Source organism: Perca fluviatilis, chromosome 4 (genome assembly GCF_010015445.1).
Source record: "Perca fluviatilis chromosome 4, GENO_Pfluv_1.0, whole genome shotgun sequence".
Lineage (NCBI taxonomy): Eukaryota > Metazoa > Chordata > Actinopteri > Perciformes > Percidae > Perca > Perca fluviatilis.
The window spans coordinates 17,127,192-17,145,304 of NC_053115.1; the positions used below are offsets into that span (position 1 = coordinate 17,127,192).

At 40.7% G+C, this 18,113-nt stretch overlaps 1 protein-coding gene across 1 annotated transcript; it reads left to right on the forward strand.

Annotated features, from left to right (window-relative positions):
* The first annotated feature begins 203 nt into the window (after window positions 1-203).
* Window positions 204-17,536, forward strand: LOC120557584 (sodium-dependent neutral amino acid transporter SLC6A17-like). The gene is made up of 12 exons (XM_039798075.1): window positions 204-532; window positions 4,009-4,469; window positions 6,473-6,630; window positions 7,622-7,748; window positions 9,395-9,576; window positions 9,666-9,776; window positions 9,860-10,101; window positions 11,130-11,322; window positions 11,441-11,633; window positions 11,880-12,039; window positions 12,196-12,358; window positions 12,930-17,536. Exons 2-12 carry the CDS (start codon window positions 4,187-4,189, stop codon window positions 13,335-13,337), a joined length of 2,220 nt encoding a protein of 739 aa, XP_039654009.1. The 5' UTR covers window positions 204-532; window positions 4,009-4,186; the 3' UTR covers window positions 13,338-17,536.
* The last annotated feature ends 577 nt before the right edge of the window (window positions 17,537-18,113 follow it).

An 18,113-nucleotide genomic window follows, 5' to 3' on the forward strand; every position in this document is an offset into this window, starting at 1 on the left:
GCGTTGCCAACAAAACCTCAACACTATTTTTGTTACCTTTAGAAAAGCATGAGTGTGTTTTTGTGTGTGCGTGGGGGAGAGGGGGGTCCTCCATCCTGACAGGCCAGTGTTAAATGGCTTAAATGTTTTATCAATTGAAATGACGAAAGCTGCGTCATACCATCACTTCCTCAGGTAGGAGTGGATAACCTTGACAAATCCCGTTTTTTCCTCTCAGCATCCCACCTTCTCGTGCACAGATGCTACGATATGTGCGGAAGTCTCAAACAAAAAGTGAGTGGCAGGTGATCATTTGTCATTGTTGATCATGAGCAGCACTTTGTGCGTCACGGTGCGCCCGGGACTCTCCACCCTGCATGTTAATTGTAGCCAGAGCAGCATGTGATCCTCCGTCCTCCAGTAGTCCTGCGAGCGTCAGTCAGTACCATACCGACACACAGCTGCTGCCCGGCGGATGTATTCATGCATCTCTACACATTTCCTGCGTTCATCATAAACCCTGGATATTGTTGACCTCTGCTAGAGACTCACGGTGAGAAAGCTTCTTTTTTTTTCCTAACATCCCCTCACTGTGCAGCTTTCTTCTTCTTAGGTGTTATCACCTGGCTTTAAAAAAAAAAAAAAAAAGAAAGTTCACAGACACCTGGAAAATAGTTGTAATCGCTTTGTTTTATGGCTTAAACGCAGCTTCGTGTGAAGTGCGCGTGCAATTTGCATCGTCACTGAAATGTGCTCCAGTTTACACAGAGCAGAGGTCAGAGAATAATCGTCTTTGACCTTGATTGTGCATGTTTACAAGTCGTCGCCTCACTCGTGATGGGCGGGAAGATCAGAGATGAAAACACTGGGCTATCGGCATCAGCACCAGATGGGTCACCTGGTGTTAACAATGAGTGATCTGTGCGGTGCTGTTGCTTAGTGAGGGCATCCACAAGGTTTACACGACCTGCAGTCGCTCTATTCAAATCAATGTCTTCAGATTTACACTGGTCCCGGTCAATTGTTTGTTAACGTTCTGAGATCTAATGGGCTGCTAAAGTATTAAATAAGTTGGTTGTTAAAGGCTTCAGATATTTAGTTTACCACTGTGGGTCAGACTTGTAAAAGAGGCTGGTAATCAAGGCAAACAAGTGTTTGACATTTAAACAGGACTGATTAGGCTACTGAAGCTGATACCTGCAGAATCTGCGGTTTACATCCCATTATTTATATTGCTTTAGAGGAAGTAGAGGAAATCTCATTACTATCTATTTAAATATAACTTGTCTGACAGTGAAAACAGTAGGCTAGTGTGTTCACAGTTAGTGGTCAGTCAGTTACTTGGTGGAAAGTTACCAGTGTGATTTCTTAAAGGTGCTGTAGGTAGGATTGGGAAGATCCAGGACTTAGCCAAAAAAATTTGAACATCAACAACTTCTCAGTCCCTCCCCCCTTTCTGCTAGAGCCCAAAACATTCTCCTAAGCCCCTCCCCCCACAAGGGAGAATGAATGCTTGTGCATGATTGACACGCAGTTAGACACGCCCTGATTGGAGCATCTGAACAGGGAGTGGTGGATTTTTGCAAATCGCACTACAGGCTGTAGGTGGTGCCAGAGGAGCCAGATTTTTTTTTTAAATTACATACTTGATGTAGTTCTACTGGAACATAGGGTCAGTTTCAGCAAATATGACAGAACGTTAGTTTTATAAATCTTACCTGCTGCACCTTTTAACAGGGATTTATTTACAAAAACAAGCTTGGGTGACAATAATCAAGTTACACAGGCCCTAAAGGGCCATGGGAAATTTTATTTATCTTTTGGTACGCAGGAGAAACTTTCTCGTGAGCAGGATTTCAAGTATCTCGTGCTCACAGGAAACCAATCAAGGGCTAGCAAAATGATGCTAACCAGGTACTGCTAACATTACGTGGCTAAAGTTATTTCCCATTCACAGCTTGAAATCGGTTAAGAGTTACCTTATCAACTTTAAGTTTGTTGATGACACTATCAGGTACATTTGTTGCGTTTTCAGGAAAATGAATACCTCCTCCTCGGCAGCCATTCTAACTGATACTCTGATTGGTTTCTCGTGATTTTTTTTCTTCTTGTGCACACTAGAAGAAAAAAAATCCCCCATGTCCCTTTAGGGGCTCCATATTATTCCCTATTCCATTCCTGCTTTTCTCTAGTATCGAATATATAATCTGCAGATTAATCAACATTGAAAATAAATGTTAGTTTCACTCCAGTTTTGTACATCCAGTATCATGTCTAAGAACATGGAGTCACAACAGAAGACAGCTGCATGACAAACCGCTGTCCTGTACATTAAGGCAGACATTATTTCCTAAATAAAACAACATCATTGTTGTACAGAAAATTACTCTATATTTGCACCCTCTGGTGTCGATGCAAGTCCAAGTCGCTTAGTAGAATTGGTGTACAGTATGTGGTGTTGAAGAAATACCCTGAATATGTGCATGCTTTACCTTGTTATGAAGAAAGTTATGCAGAATCTATGAATAGGCAACAAAAATCAGGCAGATATTCGTGCAGGTTATATAATCATAGGTAGGCCTAATACAATTTTTCAGTTTTTATCTCAGTACTGAAAATGACTCTTAGCATCAGTGTTTTTTTTTTCCAGCAGGATTATTCATTGGGTGTTTTCATTTCTCAGCGTTGGCTGGATGATGCAGCCACTGATTGATATTACGTGTCTTGTATACTGTAGGATGGGATTGAATGACAAGACAGAAAAGCAGCACTGGGGGCTTTACAGTTAATGCACACCGGATTATGAACACTTGTGAAATGTCCGTGGATTATTGCATCACAGGCTCATCTTGACATGCACAGAGGAGGAAATCTGCTGTGGGATGAAAAATATGGAAACAAGGAAAGCAGGTTTCTGGCGTGTTTCACTGACAGGAGCTATGAGACTGCGTGGAGTTTATGTTTTTTTGTGGGGAATCTGCTGGTAGTTACAGCGTTTGTTTAGGCTGATGTCAGCAGTGAGTGTTGTGACGATGAAGACTCGTGCATATCATTGCTGTTGCATCACACTCTGCATCTGCAGCATCTTCATTCAGCCCCAGTTCTCTACTGGTTCCTTTTGTCATACACTTTCCTTCTGCTTTGACAGGACTTTGGTGATTTGATCAGCCACTCCCAACACAGAGAATAAAAAATTGTGAGATAGTCTCTATTCATATCCTGTTGTTTGTTTTATTCATCTTTTCCTCTGCATTTGAAACAGTGTTCAAATAACCTAAGCTTTGCATTTTTGCATGTCAGTGGACGGCAGATTTTTATAGTAGAGAAACGACCCACTCAATAAGTAATGAGCCTGCACAGGGGGCTTGTGATGTGGATCAAGAGAACACATGACGGCACTTCATCCAAAGCATCATGTTCACTTCCTCCATTACGTTTAGGTCGAACCAACCACTCTCTGAAAGAGGGGTGAGGCGGGATGTTGCAGCAAGGCTTCAGAGGATTAGGGGATTTACAGGGGAAAAAGCTTCACTAAAGTTAAGCTTTGCAGAACAATTTGCAGGATTGAGAATTTTTTTGGATTCAAAAACATTGCATGAGCGACAAAGAGCTGTGGTCTGTTTAATTCCCTGCTGAGTTTTTGTTGAAATAATCGGGTTAAGTTAACACACAGGTGTGATGAATGGTCTCCTGTCTTTATGTTGACATCCTTCATGACTCTGGAGAGTCATAACTATGTCTTACAATCCATGTGTCTAATTACGAGCCTAACCGAGCGCTAAATGGAGGAATAATTGTGTCAGCAACTGTGTGAAGTGTTATTTAAGGATCACAGCCAGGAAAAGGAAGCTTAGAATTACTGTACATTAAATAAGCCTTGACACGGGAACAAACCTGACATTCATTTATTTAAAATGGAGACTATTTATGGGATTTTTGTCCAATAATAAAAAATTATTACATTTACATTTCTGATGATGTCCTTGAAACACAATTTTCTATTTGACCTTTCTGTTTTTTCTGATGCAGGACTGAGGCCCAGACCTGAAATCTAGCTGTCACCCCTCAGCATCTCTCCTATAGCTACATCCGTCCCACCTCTTCTCCACTTTCCGCTTGTATCACCTCGTTCTGTTCCCATCAGACTCTGTCTCGCTCTCTCTTTCTCTCTCCACCCCCACCCCCTTCCCCACCCTCAGCCTCCCTGATGCCTAAGAACAGCAAGGTGACGCAGCGTGAGCAGAGCAATGAGCACGTCACAGAGTCGGTGGCTGACCTGCTCGCACACGAGGAGCCGCTGGACTACAAGAGCAGCTCCCTGAACGTCATAGGGGCCACCGGGAAAAAGGTCCCGCAGATAGAGGTGCCCGAAGACGATGGACGCCCCGCCTGGAACAGCAAACTGCAGTACATATTGGCCCAGGTGGGCTTCTCTGTAGGCCTGGGGAACGTGTGGCGCTTCCCTTACCTGTGCCAGAAAAATGGAGGAGGTGAGTCACTTGCATTAGTCCAAGCTGCAGTGTTGCACAAGGCACAGTCAACCAAGTGACTGATCACATTTACTGTCAAAGTAGACATTTACTACAGTTCCTTTTCATTTTTTTAAAAGGTTTTTAAACTCAGTAACTTTATTTTGGCTTAAAAGCCAACAGTGGAAGGATGTTATCATGACTCTTTCTGATAGTGACAATATAGTCTTGCATTGCTAGACCTATCTCCACAGCGCTGTGGAGTAAGGTCTGGCTACACCACACATACGTCTTGGGCGGCACTAAGCTCCGGACGCAGCAACAGTAGATCTTCCTTTCAGGACAGAAATGCCAATAGAGCAGCTGTATTGTGCTGGAAAAAGCCAGGTCTAAATATAGCTGCACTATTGATTACTACTGTCGACAGGGCAGGTCAGGCTCCACTGATACTCTGGTAAAAAATGCAATAGTGATGAGGATTTATTCTTGTGCTTGTAATCGCAGGCATACACTGTGGAAACCTGAGTTTAGGTAGGAAAACACTGTGTCATCATGGATTGATAGACATGTTACTGCTCACATTGATCCAAGTCTTTTATGTTGTTGTGTTTGCTGCATTACTGCCTGTGTCTGAATAACTGCATACATAGGCAGGATTTATTGCTTATAGATACAGTAGCCTCCCAGACAATTATGTGACCTGACGAACGGCCATTTTTCACTCCGTAAGTGTCTGTCTGGCAGCCAATTACAGAAAAGTCTGTGTAGTTTCTGTGGAATTATTGCTGTGTGGGCTTCTCTCAGTTATGTTTTTTCTTTCCTCGTCATGTCTTTCATGACATCCTCTATCGTTTTCCCCTCCGTTGACACGTTTTTATGCTGGTGATAGGATGGATTTGGAAATCTTGGCAAAGGCCCCAACTCCTCACTACATTTTACTTCACTATTCTCTCTATTTCCACTCTTTTGATTTAGCCCTTCGCCCCCTCTCTTTTCTCTCTGCCGCATTACTCCACCCACTATCAAATGTGTGTGCCACTGTATGTAATTCCTTCTTTTGATGTATTATTAGTAGTATGTGTTTGCCTACTATAAGTCTCAGATAATGACTCACTCTTTACAAAGCAAAGTTGCATCCTGATTATGTCTCTATGGATTAAGCTGCAAAGTGCCAAATTTAGACTTCCATCAAAATGAAAATGAAATTCAAAGAATATTCATCAGTAAAGTCAAGGACCTTAAGTTTGAGAGGAGCTGGATGTTGGGTTGGGTACATACATCTCACTGAATCACATTTTGCAAGTTAAACTGCTGCAAAGTTGTTGAACTTCTGTACAAATGTTTCTGCTTTTAAAACAGTGATGTTTATACTCACATTGTTAAAGGAACAAACCAGTCTATTTGTTTTAATCCATTTACTACAAATCAATTTTTTTGTAAAGCCTGTGTAATGTGGCCCAGTCCTTATAATACAACATACCACTCTTTCAAAAAGGTGCTGATTCATTTCTGTGTTCATTTACATGCAGAGGACCAAAAGTATTAGAAACTTTCGGTCCTCTGCATGTAAATGAGGTAGACAATATTAAAAACTGGATGCAGTCTAATACAAGCCGCACCACAGCCTCAAAACATCTGATTTACTGTCATTTACAAATAAACAAGGAAAGTTCTCTTCTCAGCAAAAGCTGAACATCTGCAGCAATATGGTAATGTCAATTTTACTTATTTCAAGTCAAAGATTAAATTGTAAATAGTCCACTCTTCTGGATAATTCCTACCACAACAACTACATTTTTGTTAGTGAATTAGTTTGTTTCCTTTATTATTCTTTAGGAAAATACTTGTGCCAATTGTCAGACAAATACAATTACAAAAGACAAAATTAAGGACACTGTTGTTTTTCTACATCTGTTAATCTGTCTGAGATATATGTCTCCATTTTTTTAACTGTACAAATTGACACACTTGCCTTGAAATGCTTCATAGAATGTGCAGTATAAGCCCTGTTCCCCGTTTTTCAGGTGCCTATTTGGTTCCCTACTTCATCCTCCTCCTCCTCATCGGCATCCCGCTCTTCTTCTTGGAGCTGGCTGTGGGTCAGAAGATCCGACGTGGGAGCATCGGGGTCTGGAACTACGTCTGTCCCAGTCTGGGTGGGATAGGAATGTCCAGCCTGATGGTAACGGGAGCACATATTTTTATTTTCAGCATCTATCAGCTCTATAGCTGTAAGCCTAAAACACACACTTGACAGCACATATTTTTATTTTCAGCATCTATCAGCTCTATAGCTGTAAGCCTAAAACACACACTTGACAACACTTTCTTTAGTGTGCTGTAAAGGCTTTATGTCGCCTCGGAAAAGCAGTTTGACAGCAGCGAAGTAGAGAGAAAAGGTGTGGTTCTTCTGATTAGAATCAGGGAGGTTGTAATAGGGGAACAGCTGCTAAAGCCTGTGGTTAAAACAGAAGCACATCTGCTATACCTTATGGGCACAAGTATAAGGATAAAAAACATGATCATACTATGCCTTTTGTCTTCATGAGCAAACCATCTATCTATCGATCTATCTATCCATCTATCTATCTATCTATCTAAGAGACAAATAACAATTTGATCCCCAATTAATTCAAATGAAGTATGTTGTTTTGTGTGCCTTGCATGTTTATAGCATGTAACAACCATGAAACTGATATGGCAATAAGCAGGATAAAGTTACAGGAACATCTGGACTCACCACAACAGCCTTCACACTGCCTCAGGCTCTCTTCGGTTTATAGGCGGTATTGACATGCTTAAAAGGGAAAGGTAGCCTTTCTTTAGAGTTGCACGGCTGGCGCAGAAGTAGCTATAAATATCTCGTAGAAGATCAGTGTTGAATAGAGAGCGCTTTAATTATTTATGCTTTCCTCAGCCTTATTTAGCTTGTGAATGTCCTGGCTGGCAAGACTGCTCAGAAGACTGACAGCAACATGGGACATGCACAAAGCATGCTGCCTCATTTGCTTGCTTTTCTCCCGCTGTACAGATCTTATTATACAATTAGTGGAGATATGAAATGTGACAGCTTATATTGATCATTTCTGTTACTGTAATGTATTGGTAACAATCTATCTATCTATCTATCTATCTATCTATCTATCTATCTATCTATCTATCTATCCATCTAGGTGTGTGGCTTTGTGGGTCTCTACTATAATGTGATCATCGGCTGGAGTATCTTCTATTTCTTCCAGTCCTTCCAGTATCCTCTTCCATGGAGCGAGTGTCCAATCAGAAGGAATGGGACACTTGCCAGTGAGTGACATTAAATACTAAACAGACAAGGGAAGGTATAGGTGTACCACATATTAAACACAGAGATGATGTACTGTCAGGTGGTTTGCATAAAGCAAATTAATGTGTTTGAACAACATTTAAAAACACAATAAAGAGAAAAATAGATTTTGACATTGATTAAAATGAAATAAATTAAAAAACACAAATAGCAAAACATTCTTCAGCCCTGCTAGTGGCTCTGAGGCTGTACTTAGACACAGCAGTGCTTTGAGCTAAATGCTAATCTCATAATGCTAACATGCTCACAAAGACAATGCTAACATATGCTAATTAGCACTAAACACAAAGTGCAGCTGCGGTTGATGGGAATATCATTAGTTTTGTAGGAAATATTTTACTAAAAAAACAAAATGTTAACCTTATGGTGGCACAAAATGAAAAGTCAGGAGGTCACCATAGTCAGTAGGATTCATCCGCTCGGAAACATGAATGTCTTCACAAAATTGAATGGCAATCCATCCAATGCTTGTTGAGATATTTCGATATAGATATTTCGATATATTCAGACCGAATGACATTTCCATCCATAGAGCCATGCTGCTCGCATAGCTTGAAATCATAGACAAGAAAGATAATGTCAGAAACAAGTTGCCACAGATTTAGTAAAGGAAATACAAGTGCAGTAGAGGAATCAATCAATCAAAGGCACAGAAAAACATCAGAGTTTTTACTGTAATTTAGATTTGAAAGTGGCTAGAGTTGGCGCACATTTTAGCACAAGCTAAATGCAGACATGTTACAAGCTTTAGGATTACATTTGCAGCTTCAGCATGTTGACACACCTAGTAAGCATCAGATCAGACAGATTGTGTTAACTTCCTTACAATTTTCTGTCACAACTTCACGGACATAATCCAGATTAAAACACTATGGAGTTCATTTGATTAGAGGCAGCCAAGAAACACTCAGCATGACGTATGACTCAGTAAGGCTGAGGCTGCTGACAGGAAGACGGGGAGCAGAGATTCAGACTGAAGAACAGCAGCCGAGTGTAAAACATTTCGCTGTCTGTGTGCTTCTCATACGTTCTGTATCCAGTGGGACAGACAAAGCATCATGATGGAACCTTAATTTAGCAGAGGCCATCTTGATTTCATCAGATTTAGATTCTCATACATCTACAAAGAGCTTTCCCTACACCTGTATGTGTTTATGTGTCTTTTTGTGAATCTGCATGAATCTGCACCATCCTGTAATACTATGTGGAGAATCCCAACACTGCTGACTCTAAACTCACACAGAGTAGCCTATATATATATATATATATATATATATATATATATATATATATATATATATATATATATATATATATATACATACATGAGAATACTGTGTGAACTGTAAAAAAAAAAATCAGTTGTTGTGAATTGGAGGTTCATGCTTTGCATACAAAGCACACAGATGACCTTGTTTAGCTCCCTTTACGTGTGAGAGGTGTAAACCAGCCGAGAATTGAGATATTGACCCTGTACAAACACTCATTATTTTTCTCCTTCTGCACTCTCTGCGACATCCAAACCTCCCTACTGCATCTTCACACCCATTTCTCTTTCATTATCACCTAAACTAAAGCTCCATCTCCTTCTGTCTACACAATACAGTTGTGGAGCCGGAGTGTGACAAAAGCTCAGCCACAACCTACTTCTGGTACCGTCAGACGCTGAACATCACCAGCACCATCGCAGAGAGCGGCGGCCTTAACATAAAAATGACCCTGTCTCTGCTGGTGGCATGGATCATCGTCTGCCTCGCCGTCATTAGAGGGATTGCCTCCTCTGGGAAGGTAGTAGATTGCTTGATGAAAGAAAACTATAAAGAAGACCACCGGTTTCTCTTTCCTGAATGTATGTTTTCTCTTTTCCACTTTTACAGGTGATGTATTTCAGCTCCCTTTTTCCATATGTGGTGCTGTTCTGTTTCCTGGTCAGAGGTTTAATGCTGAAGGGATCAGTGGATGGCATTGCTCACATGTTCACTCCTAAGGTGAGACTTTCTTCCTCACAGTATTTTTTATCAGTCATGTTGGAAAATGCGCAAAAGTCTGACTGTCTCTCTCCATCTCACAGTTGGAGAAGATGCTGGAGCCCCAAGTGTGGAGGGAGGCAGCCACCCAGGTCTTCTTCGCCCTGGGTCTGGGGTTTGGAGGAGTCATAGCCTTCTCTAGTTACAATAAGATCGATAATAACTGTCATTTTGATGCCGTGCTCGTCTCTCTCATCAACTTCCTCACTTCCATTCTGGCCACGCTGGTGGTGTTCGCCGTGCTGGGCTTCAAGGCCAACATCATGAATGAAAAGTGTGTCGTAGAGTAAGTTCACACCTGCAGACACTATTAACTAAATCCAGCTCTGAGTCATGGCAGTGTGGGCAGTGTGTTTAGCTTCCTTCTGTGGTGCTAGTTCACGTAGCTCCCTGCTCATCCAGATGAAGTGAAATGCATCACGTAAGACTGGCATGAAACATTGGGCGGATCTCGGCAGACCTCCACTGCTCCACTTCTTCGTGCACTGGTGCCACGGAGGGTAGCCAAACACTTTTCATCGAAAAACACTGCCCACACAAAGATGACACCGAGCTGGATTATAAATCGGCAAAGTATCCCTTTCAGCACCATTCTGTATGCAAACAATCTTTAAGACAAAAAAAATTAAAAAGAGCTTGACCGTCTCAGCCATTTGTTTGTTAACAATTGTTGCGTAGCTAAACCGAAAATGTTCACTACATACAGGAAATTAAAAAACATCATGAGAGTACAGAAATTAGGTTAATGAAAGTTTATGAAATCGTCTTTAAAATAGTCATACTCAAGTAAAAGCAGACTGCATATACTGTAGGCTACTGTACATACACTCTCAATATATGCACATAAAACCACCTTTGTGTGGCCGGGTTGGATCAGTGGGCAGCGTAGGCGCACATATACTTGGAGGTCTATGCCTCGACGCAGAGGTCCAGGGTTCAAATCCGACCTGTGACGATTTTCTGCATGTCTTCCCCCTCTTTCCCCTTTCTCACCTAGCTGTCCTGTCAAATAAAGGCAGAAAAGCCCAAAAATGAATCTTTAAAAAAACAAACAGTATTTATTCCATTACCTGTATACAGTACATAACAATCTAACCTTTAAATAGATATAATGGCGTCCAGCTCTTGCCTGTATATAATATATACATGTTTAAGTTTGCTTAATATATTTGTTTAGCTGTATGTCTGTATCTGTATCATCCTGTAAATGTGTTCTCTGCACTGTTGAGAGGGACTCAGAACCAGACTTAAATTCCTACGATATGTCAACATACTTGACCAATAAAGTTGATTGTGATTCTTTTATCTCTGTAGGAATGCAGAGAAGATCCTGGGATACCTCAACTCTGACGTCCTGAGCCACGATCTCATCCCTCCACATGTAAACTTCTCCCATCTCACCACATCAGACTACGCTGAAATGTACGGGGTCATCAAGGCGGTTAAAGAGGGCAGCTTCGCCCAGCTGGGTCTGGAGCCTTGTCTCCTGGAGGACGAGCTTAACAAGGTGAGTCTTTAGCAACAGTCCAGATAAAGCCAAATCCATAGCACGTTCTGTATTCGACTCTTTTCACACCTCAGTTAGTCTGTTACTTGATTTCAGTCCTCTTACCGTCTCTCTGCAGTCTGTCCAGGGCACTGGCCTGGCCTTCATCGCCTTCACAGAAGCCATGACCCATTTCCCAGGGTCTCCGTTCTGGTCTGTCATGTTCTTCTTCATGCTCATCAACCTCGGTCTGGGCAGCATGATCGGCACTATGACCGGCATCACCACACCTGTCCTCGACGCCTACAAGGTCCAGAAGGAGCTTTTCACAGGTAACCCCCCCACTGACAGGACACTTTATGCTAATATACAGTATATAGTAGTTGAAACCCCTTACTCAGCACCATATTAGGCTTTGTATTATTGCTCAGAGTGTACGGAATGCAAAACACACATAAATAAAACAGCTTACTGCCTATAAAACCCTTTATTTTCCATATTCTCATCTATTAGACTAAAATCTAATATTTTCCTCTCAAGGAGCACTCTTTTTTTTTTGTTCTCTGGGTTTGTTTCAGTGTGTTGCTGCATTGTGGCCTTCTTCTGTGGCCTGTTGTTCGTTCAACGCTCAGGGAATTACTTTGTCACCATGTTTGATGATTACTCTGCCGGACTGCCTCTCACAGTAGTGGTCATCCTGGAGAATCTGTCCGTCGCTTGGATTTATGGCACAAAAAGGTACAACTGGCTGTAGGATTTATGTGCATGTCTGCAATTCATCACGCTCAAATTTGAAATATAGAAATAAAACTGGAACAAAGGAAATTTAAATAAGCGTAAAATTGTACAAAGGGATATGATCATTAATGTTTTTGTTGTTCTTTCCTCCATCAGGTTCATGCAGGATCTGGAGGACATGTTGGGTTTCCGACCATGTATAATCTATTTCTACCTGTGGAAGTACGTCTCCCCTCTGTGTCTCATTGTGCTCATCTCAGCCACTGTGATAGAGATGGCCATCAGCCCACCAGGATACAATGCCTGGGTCGAAGAGCTGGTCAGTCACTCTGTGTGTGTGTGTGTGTGTGTGTGTGTGTGTGTGTGTGTGTGTGTGTGTGTGTGTGTGTGTGTGTGTGTGTGTGTGTGTGTGTGTGTGTGTGTGTGTGTGTGTGTGTGTGTGTGTGTGTGTGTGTGTGTTATAAATGACATGGCTATCATCCAATAGTTGTTAAGATATTTCAGCCTGAACCAAAGTGGTGGGCCGACCGTCCACCAGATTGACATTGTCACCCCAAGAGTAAGGTGACCAGATTTCTGAAATCACAACCTGGGACATTTCCAGTTAATGTTACTTTATTTTTTTAACACATACTTAGAAACAAGGACATTTCCGGGGACAAGCCACCAAAAACAGGGACTGTGCCCTGAAAACGGGGACATCGGGTCACCCTACCCTAGAGCCATGCAGCTAGCATGGCAAAAAGCATTGTAGCAAACAACATGCTTATCTCTATTACAATTTGTAAATAAAGGCAAATATTTGTAACTATTTATGCTCCTCTTCATTTAGAGAAAACATTTTTCTTTGGATTTTACATAATCACTAAACCCTCTGTTCGTGTCTGCAGGCTCAGGAACGCTTCCAGAGCTATCCCCCCTGGGCACTGGCCATGTGCTTCGCTCTCATTATCGTGGCCATGCTTCCTCTCCCTGTTGTCTTTATCGCCCGTCGCTTAAACCTGATGTCAGACGGCTCCAACAAGCTGTCTGTCTCCTACCGTAAAACCATGATGAAGGACATGTCCAACCTGGAGGAGCAGGACGAGGCCAGGTTCATCCTCGGCGCCAAGCCTGGCGAGGCGCCTTCATCAGCACCAGCACATAAGGCCTACCTGACTCCAGGAGGGACCAAGACCCTGGATGCCAACTCCCTGTCTCCAAACAGCTGCTACGGTACGAGCTACCAGAACGCTGCCATCAGCCCCACCACACCGACTACACCGACCACGCCCGCCACGCCAGAGTCTGACTCTTGACTGCTGTCCAAACACCCCTCTGACACCCAGTAGCACAGTTTACCTTCCAGCCATAAAGTCTCCACCGAGGGTCACTGCAGCGTCGAGAATCCCCACCACTGGCCGACTAACACCAAAAACTGTATGTAGCCGCCCAATTTATCTGAACACACACTTTCCAAAATAATACCAAGGAACCACCTGCAGCAGGATGGGAAAAAAGACAAAATTCACTCTTTACACTGAAATCAGGGTGAGACTGACAGTGACACACTGTAAGTCTATATCTATTCTGTATATAACATCACAGGATTTATGTGCTTAAGATGAAGTTCTGTGATTCTCTTTTTTTTGACTTAGTATAAGGAACCTCAGCTGACACAACCCCCCCCTCCCACACACACAGTTTAATGTTAATGCACATCCCCATCTGCACAGAGCAGGGGATCTGAAAGAGTGAATGTAGTGGAGTCGGTGTGGTCCTGCTGGTTGAACTGGTTTTCACTGGCACAGAGAGCCAAGACGAATGTGAGTTTATTATTTTAAGGTTTTAAGCCTGTCCTCCGTAGTGGTACTGTGTGCCATACAGTCTAAGTTTTTCTTATGCAGTGGTTTCAGTAAGTACATATACAGTACGTCTACACAAGCACCTCTGTTTTTATGTTTGAGCTAGAAAACACTTCTCATTGTGTAGATCTGTTTTCACAGAGCTCTGTGTATTGTAAACTATGCTTAAGGCTGCTCTAAAGACATCCATCTATGTTCCATTCCCTGCTGTGTTTTGAATGTAGCCAGTATTGTGTATCTGTAAACAGTGGTATGCAGTATAATAGCATAGATATAGGATATTATTTATGTTCTAAAGCCACATTCTCATGTTATAACATGTGAAAATCACTGGTTTTAGTTTCCCCTCCTGAGTAAATTGTAGACAACAAAGCACTTGAAATGTACGTATTTATGTTTAAGTATAAAGAAAGGATATGCTGAGTTGTGTTGAAAGTGAACTACAAAGAGCTTGTTTTAAGCTCATGAGACTGAAACATAAAACATTCAAATTCTTCAGTGACAGAAAGCACAGCTTGTTCATGTGAAGTTGAAACAAATGCCCATTCCTCGCTTAATGCATTTTTAATGTTCTTCCTATAATGCTACAAAAGCACAAAGAGATTTTACACAATTATTGTGCACAGTTAAATTAATAACCTTAATTGTTGATGTATAGTTTTGAAGCTTGGAATTGAAATACTTGCTGCCGTTGAATATGTCCCACACAATGAGTAAGCAATATATATTTCTATTGCAGCACAAACTATGTTCAATATGGACCAAAAACATAATGAATATGAAATAGAAAATCCAGCAAAGATTGAGGAATTTATGGAACAGATATCCAAGTAATGGAATATTAATCTCGCACATATGCTCAATTGCACACATGCACACTGTTTCTGTATATTTGTGGAATAATAAACCTCATGAAGTGTTACTGAAACAAACATTACGGTTCGTTTGTGATGAAGATCTTTGACTCCATGTTAAACCAGTCTGAACGGGTATCATTAATAAGATGGACATATATTACCTGAACTTGATTCATTTCACACATTCAAGTTCCTGTTACATGGAAGGGGATACCTTTATTTATTTTTTTATCACAATATTCTAAGCCATGGTGTTAACAATTAAATGGACTATATTTATATTCCTGTATATTTGCAGTGTATGTAGGTGTGATGAACAACAAAGCGTTATCTTAAAAAAATGACCAGTATATTTTCATCTTGTGTGATGCTTATTCAAATTGTATATTTAAAGAGGTATATATTTTGTAGTTTGTGTAGCTAATTCTTGTTGTGGAATGTAAACAATGCTGCTTGGAGGTAAAGGTGATGTGTGATGTGCAGAGTAGTCTTTTATGGGTGGCAGCTAGTTCTCTGTTGTGTCTATGATGAGCTGTGTGTTCTTCTGGCTGTGCCCACTCACCTGTACCCACTTTAGCTTTACTGGTCTGCCTGACAGGATATCTCTCAAAATTATTTCAGTCTGCCTCAGCTATATTTGACATGACTGCTAAGCTAAGCATGCTATAGCAGATTGTCCTGCTTAATGTATGAAAACACACACTTTAAAGTACAAGCCAAACATTATACATTTTATCATGCTACCTTTAGCATGACAAGATTATTAGCATACTAACCTAAAATTGGAAATGTTGTATGGAATATCACCATGCTATCCAATAGTTGCTAGCATGCATGTTAAGATGCTTGCAAACCTTCAGTTAAAATTCTGCATTCACACACTTTGGGCAGAATGTGATGAAGAGGAACACCTCCCATTATTCTGACTGACTTGGGAGTGTTGGTTACCCCTTTGATTGCCTTGTAGTCATTTAAACAGCCTAAATTAGCTAATTTTGCAGTGTTATGTATTTGGAGTGGTTCATTAACAAGTTAAATCAGACACAAACAAACACTGTATAGCTCCTTTTAAAGGAGCAGTGTGTGGGATTTAGGGGGATCTATTGGCAGAAATGGAATATAGTATTAATAATAGTGTTTTCATTAGTGTATAATCACCTGAAACTAAGTTTTTATTAGCTTATAATGAGCCCTTCATATTTACATAGGGAGCGGGTCCTCTTCCACGGAGCCTGTCATGTTGCACTGCCATGTTTCTACAGTACAAACAAACCAAAAACTGGTTCTAAAAAGGATCTTTCACTTTTTGTTAACTGAAGCCCACCATAGGTTCTACTACACCCTTGCAAAGGGAGGGGTGAGGAGAGGGGTATTCAGTTGGCTGCAATCTGACACATCACCGCTACAGTAGATGGTACTAAATCCTACACACTGGTCCTTTAAGTCCTGTTACTTTGGGATGTTAATTAAGATTTAGATGTAACTGCCAGCGTGGCTTGCAGCCATTCTGTTTGTTGATAACTTTATTTTGTTTTTTGTTTTTCTGTTTTTGTTAATACTTAACCCTAACCCAAGGGGGAGATATTGTCACTATTCCCAACATCTCAGACTTGGAATTAAAACTCGGAGGATGACATGAAGTTTATTTCCTAACCCTGTCGCTCGTTATTACGGTCTAAATGATATGACATAAACCTGGCTAAAGCACAGCTGAGCTTAACTACAGCTGAGACTGATCAGAATCTGAATCAGCTTTATTGGCCAGGTTTGCGTAGACAAACAAGGAATTTGACTCTGGTAATGTTTGCTCTCAAAGTACAACACTTAACATATTAAGAATAAAAACAGAGTTGATGGTAAGAATATAAAAAAATACAATAGAATTTACAATTTTACAAAAAATATACAAAAGAGAAGGAAGGAATAGTGCAATATCGGTCAATATATGAGTTAATATATCAGTATATGACGAGGCAGAGCTTAGACTAAAAAGTTGAGCACAAAACCGGAGGAAACGCATTCAGACCGAACATGAAGCTAATATTCACCAAATACAAATTTGAATGTTGAGTGTTTTTGCACTTTGCGTTTATTAGACAGAACAGCCATTGTGTTCTGTTTTTGTTCCAGCTCAGACCTTGACTAAGTCTTAATGGAACCTCAGTTTTTGTGTCATTAACCTGCAGACCTGTGTCCTTATTCCTTCTGTCACTGTACTGGAAATGTTTTCTCAAGTTAAACTAGTGCACAAAGACATGAGCACACAACACGCTTACATCTTTCCATTAACTTTGTATGCAATCACACAATTTACAAATTCAGAACGATTTTCCCCCTCCGGTGGTAGATTTGTCGGTTTATTTTTCATCCATTCATCAATTTGTGCGTAAAGAGCATCGGTGTCTTGCAGGACCACTAGTGTGGCTCTAAACTTGTTTTATCCCGTTTTAGTCTGTGTGAGCCAGTCACTTAGTTGCTGCTGAGAGTTTGTCATGTAGAGATCTCTCTGTTGTTCAAGTCTGTAAAGTATTCTTGTGTAAACAAACTAATCTGAAGAGATTTTTACCCATGTCTTTAAGTATATCAATGTCTTAAAAATTAACTGTTTTAGCAGGAAATGCAACATAAAGTAATAATGAATGTGATAAATGCACTTTTTTTTAACTAGGACTACAAAAAAAGTAAGCATTTGTTTTTGTTGTCCTCATAGTGTAAAAGCAATATAATAAAGTTATTAAACTGGAGAATAATTAAATAAATAATAAAGCTTGACACATTAGTGTCAGTTAATAGCAATGATTAGGAACTGCTACGTCTCTGCCTAACAAGTGCTGGATCGTGTGTGTGTGTGTGTGTGTGTGTGAACTATATAAGGGTGTGTAGATTCCTTCTTATTACCTATGTGCAGGGCCTTACTGAGCACATGTTTCAAACACTGTACAGGAGACCAATTATAAATGTCCCTTTACTGCGTCTTTCTCTTCCTCTTTCTCTTTCCTCAGTCATATTATGATTGTATCATACTGACAATTATTGTAAAAAAAAAAAGTGAACATCACCAAAAATATTAATAATAAAGAGTGGACAAGCAGCTGTCGGATTTCTGGATTTTTTTTTTTTTCTCTACCTTTCTCGAAATTGAGTCAACTCTGTCATGGTAAAAAAGTAAATTTATAAGTTTACATTTGAAATGCGATCATGACATAGTATTAAGATTAAGCAAGTTAGCATGCTGTCATTCGCAGTTAGCTCAAAGCACAATTCAATGTGATGTAGGTTTACTGTAGAGTTATCAAAACGTACAACATGTCTGAGGTGTTCCATGGGGATATCCCTCATTTATCAATAATCAAAACATGGAAGTCACTGAGAT

Coding starts and splice junctions, on each gene's coding strand:
- LOC120557584 (XM_039798075.1), top strand. CDS start 4,187: ATGCCTAAGAACAGCAAGGTGACGCAGCGTGAGCAGAGCAATGAGCAC. Junction 4,470..6,472: donor GTGCCAGAAAAATGGAGGAG/GTGAGTCACTTG, acceptor CCCGTTTTTCAG/GTGCCTATTTGGTTCCCTAC. Junction 11,634..11,879: donor CCAGAAGGAGCTTTTCACAG/GTAACCCCCCCA, acceptor GGTTTGTTTCAG/TGTGTTGCTGCATTGTGGCC.